The following is a 20,377-nucleotide window of genomic DNA, read 5'->3' on the forward strand; positions in this document are numbered from 1 at the left end:
TTCCTTGCTAGGTCCTGATAGTGTCTTCTGATTTCCCTTCTGTTTCATGTACTAGCCTTTACATTCCTAATTCTCTCTGAAACTGGAACACTTAAGACCATGGCTTAAAAGTTGTTTCATCATTTTGTGTTGGGATGAGTTATCTTCACATATATCCTAGACTTCCGGTCTGAAAATGAAAAAAAAAAACCCCTCCTACTTTGATTTCATATTTTAGAAGTAAGGAGACTTCTGTACTAAAAGTGGGATCACTGAACTTCAGATAACACCAATGAGACATGAATGGCACAAGCAGCTATTGACTGCGGATTTGCAATCTCAAAATTGGATAAGAGCACTGAAAATTAAGAGATTTTTGTTTAGCAAAGTGAGAAAGGATATCAGAGAAAGAGGTAAATCAGTGCTTCTCACGCTTTGGCAAGCATCACATTCATGTAGCAAGTTTATTTAAAATGCAAATATCCAAGTTTCATCCTCTGAGTAAAGAACACATGTTTTTACTAAGTTAGGTGATTCCAACAAATCCTAAGCTTTGGAAACCACTGGACACAATCGAGGGAAATGAAAATATAGGAAAGTATTGTGAGGTTAAGGAATTGGAGAAGCCAGTTTAGAATCATACTCTTCATTGTGTATCTGCAGTCATATAACAAGTGGTAAACTCTCTCCCACTAATCTCCCCAACCTCCAAAACATTCTGTATTTGTTTTAAGACTTATCTTTGTTAAGTATCAATTTATATTGCTGGTGCTAACCAAAAACCTTCAAGGGCTTCCAAGACCACTGCCCTGCAACTATACATTCTTTGTAATGACAAGAATTGCACTGTGATTGTAGGTAACATTTACCAACCACTTTTATTTAAACCCAGTGCCACAAGCTATTTACTAGTAGATCAAAAATCCAAACCTGGGTGGTCTAAATACAAAGTTGTGACTCAGAAAAGAAAAATGCAATACAGGCCTATTCACCGAAGAATTTGTGTGAAATTTCAAGCTCAACTTTTCTGAATGAAAAATAACGAGAAATTTTTCTAGCTGAAAAAAATTTAGGTGACTCCAACTCTACATACCTCATCAAAATCTGGAAATCATTATTGGTATAAATATTACTTTTCACACAAATCAAATGAATTTCCTCATTAAGTATAGGTACTGACTCTACCCAGGGTATATCTCCCAGTAGTTTTGCCTAGTTCTGTTTAGAAACTGACTTCATAACAATAGGCTGATTTTCTTGCAAAATCTTTAAAATGCCCATGGGCAGTCTTATCTGAGTGGTTTACTGCCCTGTGTGCGTCGTTGGTACTCTGGTATACAACCTACAACCTCCTTCAGGACTGAGGCACTCACTCCTCCAGATACCAACTGTGGTGCCTTCTGAGGGGCCATAAATGAGTCCTTCTCAAGAAATTGCCCTCAGCTGGTAAAGGAAAAGCCGGGCTGGGCTAACAAGCTAACTCACAAATCTAAGTGTATCAAGCGTTGGATTACTGATTTGAGTTCTGCTGGGCTAACTTGTAAATCTAAGTTAATTAGTGTTGGTTTGCTGATTCCCTGCTCATGTGTTTTTGCTAGCCAGCTGGATTTTCAAAGAGACATATCCGGCCTTGAAATGTTGGTTTGCTGCCTCCCTGCCTCTACTTTTGTGATAATGATGCTGCTAAAGCTGTTCCATGCCTATTGGCTGAATACCCCAAGCTTGTAGTTAACCCTATAAAACCTCATGCACACATCTTAGAGGTGCTCAGAGCTTTGGAGCAGAAGCCCCTCTGAGCCCGCTGGCGTAATAAATCCGAGTACTCCAACCCTCTGAGTGGTGCTTGTTTCTTGGCTGGCCTGTCATTTCCATAACAAGCTGAAGGGAGCTGCCTCACCTAAGATAAGTGTCCTTCTTGGGGACATCCTGTATCCAACAGCTGGTCAATATGGGGGTAAAAAGTCCTCACCCCTTTGCCTCAATTTTGGAAATCTCTGAAGGACCAGCTTCAGAAATTTTTGTGGGATTAGCTGAGGCTTCCTTTGACAATGGAACTCTTCAAATTTTCCCTCTGTCCAGTCCTGTTTCCCTCCTTCCCTCACAAACAACCTGCTCATCAATCTCCATTACAAAGTGTGTTTCTAGCAAAACTCAGCCTACTGCAGTATATACTCCTTGTTCTGGCTGGCTTATAAATCTCTGTTAGAGAAATAAATTTGTCTCATCCTTTGCTGAGTCCCTTAGTATTAAAATCCTTGGCTTACACAGTAGATTTCCATTCCCCTCCATCCCACCCACCCCAACAAAACACAGAAAGAGAATGGACGATCAGGAAAGCTGACACTGAGAAGAAACGATCATGAAAAAGAATTTCAAAAATGAAGAAATAATTTTTCTAGGCATATTCCATGTAAATAAACTAACCCATTAACCATCAACTAACCAACTAACTGGCTGATGAGAATCTACTGATTGCAAAAATCAGAAACAAAATACATAGGAGCCCTTACTTACTCGAACCTTCGAATTTAAGTAGAGAAAAAAATAAAGGATATGCAAAGAGGGAGCAAAGAAGGATATGCCATGTGAGGGCCACGGGAATACTTTACATGGTTCAAATGACAGGTCACACCACAGTTCATCAATATAGTGGGCTCAGAATTCACTGGCCTAGTCAAGAATTAATTTGGAGGATTTGCAACTTGACTTGAGTGCTGAAAATGTGTTACAGTGCTTCTTCATGCTGTGGCTATCCCATGAGACAGAGTGCATTCATGTATTGGGGAGTCAGTAATTCCAGAACTAGAGGAACTGAGAAATTTTATTTTTGCGTTTCCTACATCCATTACCTTTCTTCTGATAACTCGTCTCAATTTTCCTTTAGGAAACGATCCTCCTATGCTTAGGGTATGTGGTTTCAGCAAAGCTTCAGACCATTAAGTGTTGGATGTATACAATGGGCCAATGGCTGGACCATCAGTCATGTGACTCCGGTTCAGGGATGGGCATTTTTTCTGGGGTTGATTTCTAACTTAATTCCACTGTTGTCAGAAAACATACTTTGGATGATTTCAATCCTTTCAAATTTATTGAGATTTATTTTGTGGTCCACCATAGGACCTAGCCTGGAAAATGTTCCACGTGCATATAAAAATTATGCATATTTAACAATCTTTAGATACATCATTCTGTATATGTCAGTTACTTTGAGTGGATTCGTAGTGTTATTTCAGTCTTTCCTGTTCTTGCTTATTTTGTGGGTTTTTTTTTCCTTTTATCCTTAGTATTTCCTCTCCTTTGCCTTCTTTAGGTTTACTTTGTTCTTTAGCTTTTTGAGAATTTAACTCACTTTTTTTGTTTTGTTTTTACCGTTATAATTACTGAAGATTATGAAATTTCCTGTCATCACTGCTCTTCTCCCACAAATTCTTGTATAAGGTTGTCTCTGTCTGTGTCAGAGTTTTGTCTGTATCTCCCTATTTCATTCGATACTTGTTGAATAGAAAGCTTTTAAAAATTTTTTTTCAGGCAGAAAGGCCATTTAAAATTATGCTAATGATCTACAGTTTTATTGCATTGTTAGGAGAGAGGATTGTTTGCTCTGTCTTGGACCGGGCAAACAGGAGCAGGTTCGTGTCTGCTCTTACTGATGTGCTTATTTCTCTTTTCATCTACTGTGGTGTCTCCTTTACGAAGTTGGTAACTATTCTTTGGTGCGCTGATACTCAAAACTGCTTCATAAGCCTGGGCACTGCCGCTCGTAGCCTCACAGCGTGTCCTTCTCTGCGGTGACTTTTGATCTGAATTCCACCTGGTTCGGCGAGAATATCCGAGCACGCCGGTCCCGCATCGAGGCCGGCTCTCCCCGGGGCCGCGTGGGCGCTGCGGACGCGGGGCAGGCGCCGAGGGGCGGGCGCCGGGCGGGGTCGGGGCGGACCGGGCCGCTTGCAGGGCCCGCCCGCCTTTCCCGCCAAGCCCCGCCCCACCCCCCAGGCCCGCCTCCCCTGGACGCCCGGCCAGTGAGCCGGGACCCGCCGCAGAGGGTTCTGGGAAGTGCAGTTGTCTTCCGGCCGGCTCGTCCGCCATGACGTACTTCCGCGTGCGCCGCGCCGCTGCCGCAGTCAAGTACGCGCCTAAGGGGCTGTATCCGGCCGGGCGTCAGTGCCTAGGGGCGGGCCCGGGCAGTCCAGAGTTTCCGTCGCCGCGGGCCTGGCGGAGACGCGAAGTTGACCCGGCCCGGAACGTCCTGCGCCGACCAGGATCTCGGCCGGCCGAGCCACCCAGGTCGATCCAGGGCGTGGAGGGAGCCAGTCGGGTCTCGTCCGCTCGCGCGTCAGAGCCGCGGGCGGCACAGACTTATCGCTCCGATTCCCTGTCCAGGCCCAGAGGCCGCGTCCCTGCGAGGGACTCAGCCCTGGACGGGCAGGTGTCTGGTGCCCGCGGACCCCCCCTCCGTGGGCCACGAAGTCCCTGCTGGGTGGACAGGGTGGGAGCAGCGAGGAGACCCTCCGAGTTCGGGTCTCTCCTCCGCAGCTTGCACGAAACGGCGCGGGATGGCCACCAGGTTCCGAACAGCTTCGTGTTGGGTAAGTAGGAACTTTCTCCCTTGTGACAGCTGTCTCGGCACTGAGGGTGGACATGTTCATCCCTTCATGGTTAACACCCAGGGCTTGAACTCACGTGTCCCCCGCCGCCCCCTGCTGCTCCCCGTCTCTGGATCTCCAGAAAGGTTCCCTGTCTCCTGGCCTGGTGTGTCCGGTGCCCTCTCCTCCGGCAGTTATACTGCTGTTTTGCCAGCCGCGGACCCTGAACTCTGAGGGTCCTTGTGAAGGAAATTATCCTCTATCATTTCGCCTTTTTCACACACACGTACTGAGTTGTCTTCATGTCCAGACCTCTAGGGCCTCATTAAGGAAATTACCCTCCTTTTTGTTCATTCATTTGTTCAAATACCTATATACTGAGTATCTTTTTGTGTGCGGGACCCTGAGGCTGGGTTGGCAGTGCAGAGAAAAGAGGTACCTTTCTTGTTTTGGAGGCACTGTAGTCTGGGGAGGAGGGTAGTCATTGGGCAGGACAGCAGGTGAATGGGTGGGGAGAGGAATTTGAGGGTGCAAAGCAGGAAGGAGCAGTTTTGTAAGAAGAGAGGACCAGTAGACCACCTGGACTATGGCAGGTGATTGATGGAGACTTCACAGTGAACGCTACACGTCTGAGCTGTGGCACACACTGGCGATGTTCCCAGCCGGTATCCAGGGACAGAGTGTGGCTTTGTATGTGTTAAATATGCAGTGCCTGTAGTTGAGTATGTAGCTCGGGTGGGACTTTTCAACTAAAATATACAGATTAAAGGCACCTATGTTAGTGGAAGCCCAGGGTGTGACAGACAGAGAGAGCCCTGAAAAGGACCAAGAAGACTCAGGTCAGTGATTAGAATAGAACTGCAGTGAAAAAGGGCTGTGGTGCAAGAGGTGAGAGAAAGTTTGGAGAGTATTTTTTTTCCCTGAAAATTTGAGAAAAGAGAACTTCCTAAAAGCCATGATATGAAATGCCTCAGAAGTATTTAATGAGACCAAAAAGTACCTCTTGGATTTCAGAAGATACAGGTCTTAAGCAATTTTGTCTTTTTTTTAAATTGAAGTAGAGTTGATTTAAAATGTTGTGTTAGTTTCAGGTGTCCAGCGAGGTGGTTCCATATATGTATAATAATTTCAGATTCTTTCTCAGGTTCTTTTCAGAACTTTTTTCAGATTCTTTTCCATTTTACATTATTACCAGGTATTGAATATAGTTCCCTGTGCTGTACAGTGGGTCCTTAGAGTTTAGGTCTTAAGCAGTTTTCCGGAGCAGAGAGAATGTTCAGGATGGTGCAGAGGGTAAAAGGGTGTTGCAAAGGGGAATGCATGAGGCTGTGGACAGCAAGATGTAAAGGGACAACTAGTAATAGTATAGACTTTTTTAGAGGATCAAGTGTGACAGGAAAAGTTTGGGTGCCAGTGAGAAGGGGATTTCACTAGTGGCCTGAGTGGTAAAATTAACCTCAAAATCAGTGAACGTTTCATCTTTGAACAGTAACTGTCTAGAAAGTACAGTGAGAGAAAATATATTTGCAGTAGCACTACGAAAAGAAAGCAAGTGAACATAAGTATACAGGACCTAAATAAAGAAGACTTTACTGTTGATATAATAGGTATTACGAGGTACCACCGTTGGCTGGGCCCTTGTGTGTATGAAGCTGTTAAAAGTCTCATGGCCCCATGAGGCAAGTATGTCCCCATTCCACAGGTGAGGAAACTGGGGAGTCTCCGCATGATCCCAAACTAGTAAGGGAAACAAGGAGACAGGGGCGGTGGAGGTAGGATTCCAACCCAGGCAGAGTGTCTTCCGAGTTTGTGCTCTTTTTTTTTTTTCAAGCTGAAGTATAGTCAGTCACAATGTGTCAGTTTCTGGGGTACAGAATCATTTCTCAGTCATGCATATATATATATATATCTATACACACACACACACACACACAGATTTGTTTTCATATTCTTTTTCATTAAAGGTTATTATAAGATATTGAATATAATTCCCTGTGCTGTACAGAAGAAATTAGTTTTTTAATCTATTTTTATATATAGTGGTTAACATTTGCAAATCTCCAACAGAGTTTGTGCTCTTTTTTGCCTCTTAAGACACTAAAAGACTAGCAAATGTAAACAGTATTTCCTTGTTTTTGAGTGCACGTGTTTATCAAACATTTATTGACCATCATGCCAGGTAATTTTCTAAGGCATGCGGGGGTGAACAAGATTGACAGGGTCTGTGACACCATGGAGGGTAGAGGAGAAGGGGAGACAAGTCAGAGGAACAGCACAAAGTTGTGACTGTCACACACATGAAAGAGAGTGGCTGGGTGGCTGCCTTAGATTGGCAGCATTGTCTTGAGCCACTATTTCAGCAGAGTCTGGATGACAACTCGATGATCATGGGAAGATCAGGGCCGGGGAAGAGGAAGCATTCAGGCTATGGATGCAGTGAAGTCAGTGGCCTTAAGGTGAGAACCAGCAGGTGCCTTGTCTAGTGGAAAGGGGTCTTTGGCAGGATACAGAGGGGAGTTCGATAGCAAGGACCTGATTGTGCAGGGCCCTTTAAGTGAGGCGAGAAAGCCCTAGGAGTTGCCTATATTTTATGTTTTATTTTGAAACAATTTCCAAACTAGAGAAGTTGCAAGAATAGTAACAAAAAATAAAATAACCCCCCCAAAAAACTGTATTGTATTAAAAAAAAACCTTCCCCCAGATTCCACAGTTGTTAATATTACCACACTAGCTCTGTCATTCTCTCTTTACTCGTGAGTATGTGTATATGTGTGTGTGTGCATGTGTTAGTGTAAAAGGAACAACCACAGAGACTGAAGTTCAATGTTACTTTTTTAAAAATTTGCATTCTGTTTTACTGAAATACATATAGTCAGTTTATAATGCGTCAATTTCTGGTGTATAGTATAATGTTTCAGTCACACATGTACGTACATATGTTCATTTTCATATTCTTTTTAATCACAGGTTACTACAAGATATTGAATATAGTTCCCCAATGTTATTTTCTGCTAGAGCCCATTTCCCCTTTCCTCTGTTGTGTAGTTAGGGAGTGACGGATCACCTAATCTTAACAGGCAACAAGCTAGTTTGGGGCTGGGTTGCCACTTTAGTTGGTTCACGGTGTTTTCGGGTGTGGGGGGGTGCCGACTGCAGGCTCCTCCGTCACAGTACTTTGTGTCCTGAGCGCCTTGAGAGTATGGGAGAATCAGTCTGCTATTCCAACCCAGTTCCTGCACCGACTGGCACTCAGGAGACGCCCCATGGGGAGAACTGCTCTCCTTGGGGGCATCTAAGTCTCCTCTGGTTTCTCTTACTCCTGGTATGGTTCTCTACCTATTCGCAGGCTAGACAACCCCCCGCCCCCAACAGTGAATTAAGCAGCCTTACTTAGCTTACCCGGGACAAGCTCTCCCCTCACTGGAATTTGGTTTATTTAGTCCTTCTTGCTTCCTTGGGTGTCTCTGATGTCCTTAAAAACGTATCTGAGTATTGTAATTTGACATTCATTTTCTAATCGTAGCAGCAGTAGTCCAAGCATATGATTTTATTTCTTGTTAATGAGTGTTAGAAAATACTTATAATTAGATGAAATAAAATGAAACATCTTAGCATTTTGATTGCAAATTCATTGAATTTATACATTAATTCGTTGAAAATTAAAATCTTGGCCACATTGAGTCTACACATCATGAATGTTAATTACTCACATCTTTTTTTCTTCTTTTTAAAAAATTGAAATACAGTTGATAAACAATATTATGGTACTTTCAAGTGCACTACATAGTGCTTTGACATTTGCATACATTATGAAATGACACCACCCTAAGTCTAGTCATCTGTCCTCATACAAAGTTATTACAATATTATTGACCCTATTCCTTATGCTACATCCCCATGGCTTATTTATTTTATAACTGAAGGTCTGTACCTCTTAATCCCCTTCACCTATTTCCACCTGCCTCCCCTCTGGCAACTACCTGTTTGGTATCTGTGTCTGTGGAGTCTGTTTTTGTTTTTGTTTGTTCATTTAATTTTTTAGATTCCACATGTACGTGAGATCATATGGTATTTGTCTTTTTCTGTCTGCCTTATTTCACTCAGCGTAAATACCTCTAGTTCTATCCATGTTGTCACGGAGGGTAAGATTTCGATTTTTTAACGGCTGTCATATACTATTATGTACGTGTGTGTGTGTATATATATATATATTATATATATATATAATATATATAATATATATATAACGTCTTTATCTGCTCACCTTTCAGTGGATACTTAGGTTGCGTCCATATCTTGGCTATTGTGTTTCCTTTTTAAATCCTCTGCACTCATATATTTTCACATGTGTCTTTTTTGTTATGTTTTCCTGTATTTTTAAGCTTTATTACTGAGTACTTTCTAGATTGTTGTGGTTTTTCTTATTCTAAATTCTAGTTGGTTACCACTAACGTATCAAAGAGCTATTCCATCCATAAGGAACCATAATTCAAAAAGACACCTGCACCCCAATGTTCATAGCAGCACTGTTTACAATAGCCAAGTCATGGGAACAGCCTAAAAGTCCGTTGACGGATGACTGGATAAAGAAGATGTGGTATATTTATACAATGGAATACTATTCAGCCATAAAAATGACAACATAATGCCATTTGCAGCAACATGGATGTCCCTGGAGAATGTCATTCTAAGTGAAGTAAACCAGAAAGAGAAAGAAAAATACCATATGATATCACTCATAAGTGGAATCTAAAAAAAAAAAAAAAAGACAAATGAACTTAAATATAAAACAGAAACAGACTCATAGAAATAGAATACAAACTTGTGGTTGCCAGGGGGAAGGGGGGTGGGAAGGGACAGACTGGGAGTTCGAAATTTGTAGATACTGACAGGTAGATATAGAATAGATAAACAAGTTTATACTGTACAGCACAGGGAACTATAGCCAAGATCTTGTGGTAGCTCACAGTGAAAAAGAACCTGAAAATGAATATATGTATATTCATGTATGACTGAAAAATTGTGCCCTACACTGGAAATTGACACAATGTTGTAAACTGACTATAACAAAAAAAATATATATGTATATATTTATAAAAAAGAGCTATTCCATGTCGATTTTTTTTTAAACTGCCACCCTGTTGATGTTTCTTATTGGTTCTCATGTATGTCAGCTGTTTCTCATGGGTTTTTTAGTCAGGAAATCTGGTGTTTGTAAATAATGACTGTAGTTTTTCTTCCTTGCTTCATGTTTGTTACTGGTGTTTTGTTTTGTTCCTGCTGTAACCAAATCCTTGAGGACATTGCTGACTAGTAGAGTTGATATGAGCATCCATGTCTCGTTCCTGATTTTGAACGGAATTTGTTTTTGTTTTGTTTTTTGAGGGGGAGTGGCAATTAGTTTTATGTATTTTTAAATTTAAAAAATTTTTAATTTTATTATTATTATGTTTTAAGTGGAGGGACTGGGTATTGAACCCAGGTCCTTGTGCATGCTAAGCACACGCTCTACCACTGAGCTGTACCCTCCCCCCATTGAAGGGATTTAGAATCGTCCTCGCCACCCCTGTGCAAGGTATCCCTGAGTTATCAGACTTTGAACTTTTTCTTTTATTGGTATGCATAGATGTTTTTTCCGTCTACAAGCCCAAAAGCTTCTGGAGAGCAGAGTGGGTTTTATGTGTCCTGGAATCTTTAGGACCCAGAATAATATCTGGCACAGGGAGGCTCGGTTATTAGTAGCAGTATTTTTAAATTCTCGCACAAAGTAAACCCTGGCCTGGGTGCGGGAGGCAGTCCGTGGAGGGGCGCTTCTCCTTTCCCTGGTCCTCTGCATCTTTCCACATGTCCTGGTGTCATTGCAGCCTGTCGAGCGGTGTGTATGTTGTCACAGGGACTGCTGTCATTCACGGATGTGTCCATGGAGTTCACCTGGGAAGAGTGGCAGTTACTGGACTCCACGCAGAAGCACCTGTACAGGGATGTGACTCTGGAAAACTATAGCAACCTGTTGTCTGTGGGTAAGTGACTCATAAGTCGCCACCCCTTTATCTTTTGTTGACCTGCCCTGGGACCTTGGAAGTACTCAGTGATCATGGACTTGAACTCCAGAGGTCCTGAGTTCTTAGACCCTGTTTGGCCCTCACCTCCTAATTGTAATCTTTCCCCAGATGCAAATGAGTGCTTTCCTGTTGTAGCTCCTGATCCCTCAGTGCCCAAGGTTGGCCCACATCCTTTGTGATTTTCCCTGAACAGGGTATCATGGTTCCAAACCTGATTTAATCTTCAAGTTGGAGCAAGGAGAAGAGCCATGGATAATAAATGCCAGACTTTCCCGCCAGAGCTGTCCAGGTGGGTGAGCAGAAACCGGGAAGATGGGGGGTTGGGAGTAAACCTTGGCTGGCACACGGGCAGTGTTGTGTGCAGAAACTTCTTGTTGAAGTCTCTGAACCACGGGGGCGACTCGGGCTGAGCCCGAGAGTCCTCAGGGAAGGACGTGGCCCCGAGAACATGGTGTGCCTTCTCTGCACTCTGCTCCAATGCTGCTTTCTGGGCTGGTTTCCTTCCTTCTGGCACCTTCTTTCTCTGCCTTCCTTCCCGTGGTCCTGGGCATTTTTCTCTCTCTTGCCTCCACAGTTACATCCCTCAACTTTACCCACAGGTTTCGTTTCCTTCTCTCCCCTGGTTGGTCGGAGGGATTCCATTGCTTCCTTCTTGTTTCTCATTCTGGTCACTTGGAGATTGCAACTGTTAACTTTCTTGGGCACTTTTCTGAAAGAATTCTGAGATCTGGATTTTAAGTGATTTTTGTTGCCTTACTTTTATTTCCCTGGCCCCTCTTCCTCTTCCCTTTGGAATTGTCCAGATCAGCAGTTCCCTCCTATATTGGAATGGTTGGAAGGCTCTTCCATAGTGACAGTGGAAGCTTTTTTCCTTCCCAGCCTTGTGACCACACAATGGACATCCTCCTCCTCCTTCCGTTCTGCACTCTGTTCCTGGCTCTCTGTGCTTGCGGGAGAGCTCCCCTGTGCTTTCCCACTCTGCATCCTCAGTAGTGGGACTGGGAAGGCACTTCTGAAATTACTCTTCTTCCTCAGTTTTCCTGCCACTATTGGGAAGAAAGCATTCAGCAAGAAGTCCTGAGGGAGTGGGACAGCGCCTGAAGACCCCCTCCCACCGCAGCAGTCTTGGGGTGGGGTGATGGCGGTTGTGTGCCTGACTGGAGCTGCCCAGACTTGTCTGTCCCTCTTAACATCACACTATTTGGGGCTTGTAGATGGACTTTACCATTCTCTCTGCATCTCCTGTCCAACCCTAATGTCTTCTGTTCCAGGGCTGTTTTGGCAACTCTTTTAATTTGCACGCGTTCCCTAGAGGACCTCATCCCTCACGTCGTTTAATACCTTGTATGTGCTGTCGACGCCTACTTTTTACTGAGCACTGCACTTAGGTCTAACTACCTACCTGCCGTCTCCATTTGGATATTTAACTAAGATCTCAAATGTAATAAGATCCAAAACAGAGTCCTTTGTTTTTCCTGCAAATGTGTTTCTCTCCCAGTATGTTGAGTCTCAAAGAGCTGCTTCTCAAGTCTAAAGTCTAGGAGTCCTTCAGTCTTCCCCTCCTGGGTTCCTGCATCCAGTCCCTTAGCATGTTTCTTAGTTCTGTGTCCAGATTGAGCCACATTACTCAGCTCCAGAAGGACTGCCCAGCCCTACCCTGCCATCCTGGACTACTGCAGTGGCTCTGAATCTGTCTCTCTGCTCTTTTCCCATTCATTTTTGACGTAACAGCCACTGACCTTTTAAAAGCAGAAGATGAATCGAGGTCCCCTGTAATCAGACTCCTTTGCGTAAGATGAAAACTTCCTCGGAGCCCTGCCTGATTTGGTTCCTGCCTTCACTCTGTTCACTCACTGGTTTCGGCTGTCCTGACCTTTTTTCTGTTTCTTAACCATGCCAAGCAGGTACCCTCCTCAGGAACTTTGTGCTTGCTATTCTTTCTTTTTGAAATGCTCTTGCCCTTAATTTTCTCATTGCTCACTCCGTCTCATATTTCAGATCTCGCCATACCTACCTAAATGTCACACCTAGCCAATCTGTATCCTGTGAATTCGCTTTTCAGTAAACTCCTGCAATAAAAAAATTCAGGTATAAAATAGTTGGCCTGGCTGTAAGCCCAAGCTAAGTTTCTTAAACTTCGGTTTCAAAATACATTTTTGGTCACTGCTAATTTGCTAGCTATTTTGCTACCTATTTCCATAAAGGGACTTGGTTTGGTTTGATTCACTTCCCCTTGCCCCCACACTGAGTTAAACGTTGTGTGTGCAGTTGGCCATTATTACTTTCTTTCTTTTTTTAATGTTTTTAGTTCTTCCAGCTTGTCTCTTTATTTAGACCATTTTTTAAAAATAATTTTTTTGTTTATTTATTTTTTAGAGGGGGAGGTAATTAGGTTTATACATTTACTTATTTTTAATGGAGGTACTGGGGATTGAATCCAGCACCTCATGCATGCCAAGCACACACTCTACCACTGAGCTCTACCCTCCCCACCCTGGCCAGTATTTCTTTTGAACCAGTGTTAGAGGCCAGTTACCAAAAGAAGATTCATTACCTGGCGGTTCTAAAGCTTTTTAATTCTATATCAGGTTTGTATTATGGTTTTTAAAATAGTGTTTTGTTTTTTTTCCCTAGAAGGTTGGAAAGAATGGTACCAGAAAAATGATGAACTTGAAAGTGTTGAGAGAAGCTATGCTTGTAATGCATTTGGAAAACTTCACGTGAGCAAGACCCACATTTCTTCAAGACAAAAGTTCCTTAAGTATAACCCACATGGAAAAAGTTTGCCACAAAACTTAGCTTCAACCACAAGCTGTCTAAGAAAGAATCCTGAAAAGTTTCACGGATATGAAGAATCATATTTTCTGAAGCATCAAAGAGCTCACAGTATAGAAAAAAACTGTGTGTGTAATGAGTGTGGGAAAGCTTTCCGATGTAAATCACAGCTCATTGTACATCTCAGGATTCATACAGGAGAGAGACCGTATGAATGCACTAAATGCGAGAGAGCCTTCAGTGCCAAGTCAAACCTTAATGCCCATCAGAGAGTCCACACAGGAGAAAAGCCCTACTCATGTATCGAGTGTGGGAAAGTCTTCTCTTTCAGGTCACAGCTCATTGTCCATCAGGAAATTCACACGGGAGGGAAGCCTTATGGTTGCAGTGAATGTGGGAAAGCCTACAGCTGGAAATCACAACTTATTTTACACCAGAGAAGCCACACGGGAGTGAAACCCTATGAATGCAGTGAGTGCGGGAAAGCCTTTAGTTTGAAGTCACCATTCGTTGTGCACCAGAGAACTCATACAGGAGTGAAACCCCATAAATGCAGTGAATGTGGGAAAGCCTTTCGGAGTAAGTCCTACCTCCTGGTTCACATTAGGATGCACACAGGAGAGAAACCCTATCAGTGCAGTGACTGTGGGAAAGCCTTCAATATGAAGACACAGCTTGTGGTACATCAGGGAATCCACACAGGAAATAACCCTTATCAGTGCAGTGAATGTGGGAAGGCCTTTGGCAGGAAGGAACAGCTCACTGCACATCTGAGAGCTCATGCAGGAGAGAAACCCTACGGATGCAGTGAGTGTGGGAAGGCTTTCAGCAGCAAATCATACCTTGTTATACATAGGAGGACACACACTGGAGAGAGACCCTACGAATGCAGTTTCTGTGAGAGAGCCTTTTGTGGGAAGTCACAGCTAATTATACATCAACGAACTCACTCAACGGAGAAGCCCTATGAATGCAGCGAGTGTGAGAAAGCCTATCCTCGGAAGGCATCACTTCAGATCCACCAGAAAACTCACTCAGGAGAGAAACCCTTTAAATGCAGTGAGTGTGGGAAAGCCTTCACTCAGAAGTCTTCTCTCAGTGAACATCAGAGAGTTCACACCAGAGAGAAACCCTGGAAATGCTCTGAGTGTGGGAAGTCCTTCTGTTGGAATTCAGGGCTTCGAATACATCGAAAAACTCACAAGTGAGGACTCAGAATGGAGTGGATGTTAGAAGCGTTCACCCAGACGTTGACCCTCAGGAGGCTTCAGATGACAATACAGACAGGATACTAAGCGGGAAGTCCTAAAAATACAGTCCTGTCAAATTAGTCGTACAGGGAGAGGCCAGGCATATTTGGAATGAATGTGCAAAAGAGTTCAGAAATAAGTCATGCACATCTTTGTAGACAAGGGGATCATTGAAGGAGTAAGGAGCAGCACCTGTGTCAGATGTAGTAGCATCATGATGAAGATTTAATTTGGGGAATTCATTTTGAGAACTCCCCGTAAATTTAATAAATCAGGAAAGCATTTTCCCACAGACATGTTACATGGGGACTCATATTCCAGATCTGATGCTGTTTTAGAACAAAGAAAAGACTTTTTCTTGGTGGAGAATAAAGTTGTTTATTTTCATGTGTAAATAGAGTAATGGTCAGGGAAACAGCAAGGACCATATTCTGAAGGTTAAGGGGTATCAAGTGTGACTTTCCTGAGTAACACTGAAGAGCATTTTTTAAAATTCTGGTATTTTATTTTTAAATGTAACGTTATATTTGATAGTTTGTCAAATGACATGCCCCAATATCCTCCCTATTAAATGCTAAGTATCAGCATTGTCTCTTTATTTCTTAGCAATATAACTAAAACCATGTGGCTTTTAATAAATGAAAGGCATTAGTTCTCACCCCAGATGGGTTTGTTCACTCAGTGGTCTGCGTCATGGGTCTGGAATTGTTACAGGGTCACTTCCTAAGCACAGTCTCAGAGTGAGCCCTGACCACACTCCAGCAGTTTGGTCTGTTCTCCGCAGATCGGTAGGAGCAGCCTAGACGTCTCTGGAGGAACTCCCCTTCTGCGTTGTGTGCACCCTTGTGGCAGCGTCCTTCAGGCTGTCCTTCCCACCAGCCACAGGTCAGCATTCTACCCCTCGTCCAATAACAGTGCCCTCTCTCCAAGAGTGTGAGTCTCTAATTCAGCTTTATGTGAAAGGAAATAGCACAACCCATTCATCCTTGTCCTAGAATTGCACTGAGACCATCAATTAGTTCCTGCCGTATGGATTCCTCAGAATAACTTGTGATGCTCCCTTTTATGAACCTGGGTTTCTGGTCATCTGTGCACTTCCTCACATCTTTTCAATAAAAATACTGCCCTCTGCTAAAGTTAAGGAAAATGAGTTCCTGTTTCTTGTGACTGAAGGGCTTTCATTGATAAGCTGTTGCTCTGGAGTTGTTGTAGGTAGTAAACTGTTAAAAGAAAAGCTGGGTATGAGGTTTAGGTTTTTGCCTGAGACAAGAAGAAAATCTTTCAGATTCTTGTTTATGTTCCAGAATGGATACTTTTTAGCTCATGGTATGAAATGGTGCTGATGCTCGTGTATACCATGAACCTTGTGGCCCCTGATGGTAAGATTCTGGGACACAGGAAGAGTTTTAAGTTTATGAGGGAAATCTGGGGCAGGAGATGACCTGGCTACTTTTGGTCCTGTTGGCTCTTCAACTCAACCATGACAGGCTTGAAGGCCTGAAATCTCATCTCAAGGCAGAGAGTTGACCTCGGCTGCCCTCTGCAACACTGCTGAAATAACTGCTTACTCGGAGCTTTGTGGTCGGGATGGTGGGAGTCAGACAAATACTTGGCTTGCTGAATCAAGTCACACAGGGAAGAGGGCATAGCTCAGTGGTAGAGTGTGTGCTTAGCACACGAGAGGTCTGGGTTCAATCCCCAGTACCTCCATTGAAATAAATAAGTAAACCTAATTACCTCTCCCCTCCAAAAAATTTTTTTTAATGTACACAGGTGATGAAACAAAGAGAACTTAATGCACATACACACAAATGAGTGTGATTAAAACTGGGGAAATCTTAGTAAGTCTTATGGATTATATCGGTGTCAATACCCTGGCTCTGATATTATACTATAGTTTTGCAAAATGTTAACATTGAGGTGAACTGGACTGTGTGTGTAAGGGATCTCTGTGTTACTTTTTATACTGTGGGTGAATTTGCAATTATCTCCATAAAATTTTCAATTAAAAAAGCAAATGTAATAAAGATGTAAAAGGAGAATGAATAAACTATTACATACAGTCAATGGGATATTATGCAGCTGTGAAATAAACTACAATTGAATAAACAACATGTTCAAGTCCTGGATATATAGTAGTGAGTAACAAAAGTCTTTCTCAGAAGGCTGTATATAATGTAATACTATTGTTAAAGGCCAATAAAAAGGACTTATATGTTATTTAGGCACATATGTGTAGGTGATAAAGACGATGAAGCAAGATAATGATAACCAAAATATTTAGGAGAGTGACTACCTCTGTGGGGGAAGCAGTGAGTCGGAAAGGAGAAACAGCAAACAGGTTGCAAGGAATCTGTAATTTTTTTTCTCAGACTGGATGAGAGATTCATGAACATTCATGAGGAAGTATTTGTAACTAAGATTTAAAAAGGGGACACAAACACAAGTAATTTAGATTTTTTAACTATAGGAGAATACCAGGAGTAATCACATGCCACTAAATATGATCATTTAGATTAAAATTTCCATTTTCTTGCAAATTGTACATTACCAAAATCGACCAAGCAGAAAATCTAAGACTAATTCAATAAGAAATAAGGAAATTGGATTGTAGTAAAAAACTTACCTAAATGGAATGTAGCAAGCCTAGATTACTGAACAGTAAAATTTTACCAAACATTGAAGGACTTGGTCATCTTGTTACACAAGCAGTATTAGAAATATTTGAAGGATAATTACTCTCAAATTCATTTTACAATCTTGGTATGAACTTCACACTAAAATTGGATAGACACAATAGGAAAACATAAAGGTCAATTTAATAGATGCAGGGGGAGGGTATAGTTCAGTGGTAGAGCAGCTGCTTCATGTGCACAAGGTCCTGGGTTCAATCCCCAGTGCCTTGGCTAGGAGGAAGATACTCTTTTTAACTAAAAATAATAGATGAACATTTTTTGAATAAAATGGAATCCAGATTTCTTTCCCTACACACTTGTGTATGTATTAGGTTGAAATGGTCAGTAATCGACTGTTTTGTCATATGTGGTAGGGTAGATTTTATTTTCCAGAGATGATTCTAAGAACATGTCCCATCTCCTGTCCTCTTCTACAGCGTGACTGAGAGTCCTGTTGGCTGGTGACTTGCTTGTAGCTAAAAGAATGTGGAGAAAGTGCTCTGTTTTCATTGCTGGAATACTTGTTCTTGAAGCTCTTGGCAGTCATTTGAGCTGTCCCTCAGGCTGTGGTCCTAGGAAGAAACCTCAGAGAGTCCCTGTAGACAAACCACGCAGAGAGGCTCTGAGGCTCCATTGAGGAGAATGAGATGCCCTTCCAGTCCCCACCTACGCCAGCTCCAGCCATGAAAGGGCAGCAAGTGCACGAGGGACACTGACCATTACTGGCCATCCAAACCAGCCCTAAATTCCTGACCAGCAGAAACCATGAGAGATGTAGCATCTGTGCTTTTATCTATGCAGTAGAGTTTGGGGGAGATATTTTAGGCAGCAGTAGTGACTGGAATAGAAATTTGGTATTGGAAGTGGGATGCTACCGGCACAAAATCTTAAAACATCTGCCCCTGGCTTTGACACTGGGTGGTGAGCAGAATCTGGAAGACTTTGGAGGAAAATGTTAGTGAAAGCCTGAAGAGCCCTTAGGGAGAGTGTTAACAGAGCCGAAAAGCCATCAAGGAGGTTGCTGATGAGGGCTTGAAGGAACATAAGGAACGTGTTATTGGAACACGGGGAAAGGGAGATTTTGTTATGCAACAGCAGAAAGCTTCTCAATATTATTACCTGATGTAGATGGAAAACAGAAAATGCGCCTAATCGGAACCAACCAGGACCCTATGGGGCCTCCCGAGAACAGACCACCTGCCTCACACCCCACCATGTGCTCCGCCTGCCTCCTGTCTGTAGAAAACTCCTAGGCCTTCCTCAAGTTCCAAAGAGGAAATTTAATCAGAGAAATGAAAAAAAATGCAGAAAGAAAGGAAAAGAGTCAAGCGAGACATAGTTTAGTCATTAAACAAAGTCAAGGAACTTTATTTCCTCCTCAAAGACTGTAGATAAGATTCTGAGCCACATCCTTTGAGCTGCTTTTGCAAATACTGAAAGCCCCACCAGGTAGAAATTAAGTGTGTGCTGCCCACAAACATGTAGACTCCAGACTGGTTGGAACCACAAAGTTGGTGCTGTTGACTCCCAGTGACCTCACCACCAACTGATCAGATGATCACACACCCCACAACCCCCTCCCTCACCTTGTCTTTAAAAACCTTTCCCAGAAAGCCACTGGGGAGTTCAGGCCTTGTGAGCATTAGCTTCCTGGACTCCTTGTTTGGTGCCTGCAATTGACGTCGCACTTCCCTCACCACAACTTGGTGTCAGTAGGTTGGCCTTATTGTGCGTGGGGAAGGACACCCGCATTTGGTTCGGGAACATAATGACCTCAAATGGTAAAGCTAGGAGTTTTCTAGGCAAAGTGTTAGTGTGCTACGTGGTTTATTCTCACTGCTTATAATAAAATGAGAGAGGAGCAAGAAGAACTAAAAAACAAACAATTCCACGGAGGAAATGTCAACGGTCCTGTTACAGTCTGTTCAGCCAGTAAATGAGAAAGGTCCTCAGGCACCATAAAATCCTTACATAAGATTTCAGAAAGATCTAAGGGGAGCCTCATGTACCCCATCAGAGAAAAGAAAACCTTCTAAGGATATTACAGGAATGCCTTTGTGGACCCTCTCTCATAAAAAAAAGAGCTTCTAAGAACCTCAACACAGGCGGCAGATGAAGTCTTATCTCTAAGAGATGTTTTGGGGTTGTGGCTTTTGCCTAACTGATACATTAAAAAGCCCACAATTGTTTTTCGTCATTTTCTATGTATCCCCTCAACATCCACCAAACCCCTTCTTCACCAAAATACTCTCATAACAGAAATTGGGAGCTCCCTCTTTCAGAATTGAAGTCAGTCTACACACACTCAAAGAGATAAGCTGTGGATCAAGTGGTGAGTCCTGGCAGATCTAGGGGAGAATCATTTTGAAGAAAATCTCATTGTAGCCTGTCAGCCGAGGGAGGCTGATGTGGGGTTCTAGGAGGTGAGCGGCCCAAACGAAAAAATGCACGAGGAGTTGCCATACTGCTGGACAGACTTCAGCCGGAGACACCATGGGGTTAACAACACTTTATTGCCACAGGGAGGTGCACCCTACGATGCACCTGTCCTGCTTTTATCTGTTTTCTGTCAGCACATGCTCGGTCTGAGTTTCTTTGTTCATTAGGCTTACAGAATATCTCTAGCACATGCGTACTTCTATTTTCTTTGTTCTAAATCTTATATAATTGACGCATGCGTGGAGCGATTATTTACTGCATACTACAAACATGCTCTGATCGTGGCCTTGGGTCCCACGGCCTTAACTCATCTCAACACCAGCTCACATAGCCTCAATTCCCAAGAATAGTTTCCGTTACTTGAGGTTGGAGCCATGCAAATGGAAGAGTTAACATGAATGTTTAATAAATAAAAATGGTGAAATCGGATCACGTTTGAGTAGAAAGAAAAATAGAGGATAACAAATATAGGTAATTGTAGGGTTCCCAGCCAGAAGTGGAAAAAGAGAAAGCCAACTGTAAACTGAAAGGCAGTATAAACACGTACACACACAACACAGAGTTTTTAACCCTGAACTGACAAGGACAAACCTTGTTCCCAATAAAAAGAGATC

The 20,377-nt window shown here is 42.8% G+C and overlaps 1 protein-coding gene across 3 annotated transcripts; it reads left to right on the forward strand.

The window, feature by feature from the left end:
* The first annotated feature begins 4,123 nt into the window (after positions 1-4,123).
* ZNF26 (zinc finger protein 26) lies at positions 4,124-15,233 on the forward strand. Of its 3 annotated transcripts, none has more exons than XM_010994825.3 (4): positions 4,124-4,565; positions 10,427-10,582; positions 10,818-10,913; positions 13,259-15,233. In XM_010994825.3, exons 2-4 carry the CDS (start codon positions 10,444-10,446, stop codon positions 14,605-14,607), a joined length of 1,584 nt encoding a protein of 527 aa, XP_010993127.1. In that variant the 5' UTR covers positions 4,124-4,565; positions 10,427-10,443; the 3' UTR covers positions 14,608-15,233. The 3 variants fall into 3 exon arrangements, with proteins under 3 accessions (XP_010993127.1, XP_031298281.1, XP_010993126.1); XM_031442421.2 differs by having other exon boundaries at positions 4,125-4,565; positions 10,456-10,582; positions 13,262-15,233; XM_010994824.3 differs by having other exon boundaries at positions 4,126-4,565; positions 10,456-10,582.
* The last annotated feature ends 5,144 nt before the right edge of the window (positions 15,234-20,377 follow it).

The sequence above is a fragment of the Camelus dromedarius genome, chromosome 31 (assembly GCF_036321535.1).
Source record: "Camelus dromedarius isolate mCamDro1 chromosome 31, mCamDro1.pat, whole genome shotgun sequence".
NCBI classification, from domain to species: domain Eukaryota; kingdom Metazoa; phylum Chordata; class Mammalia; order Artiodactyla; family Camelidae; genus Camelus; species Camelus dromedarius.

Coding starts and splice junctions, on each gene's coding strand:
- ZNF26 (XM_010994824.3), top strand. CDS start 4,533: ATGGCCACCAGGTTCCGAACAGCTTCGTGTTGG. Junction 4,566..10,455: donor TCCGAACAGCTTCGTGTTGG/GTAAGTAGGAAC, acceptor ATGTTGTCACAG/GGACTGCTGTCATTCACGGA. Junction 10,583..10,817: donor TAGCAACCTGTTGTCTGTGG/GTAAGTGACTCA, acceptor TTCCCTGAACAG/GGTATCATGGTTCCAAACCT.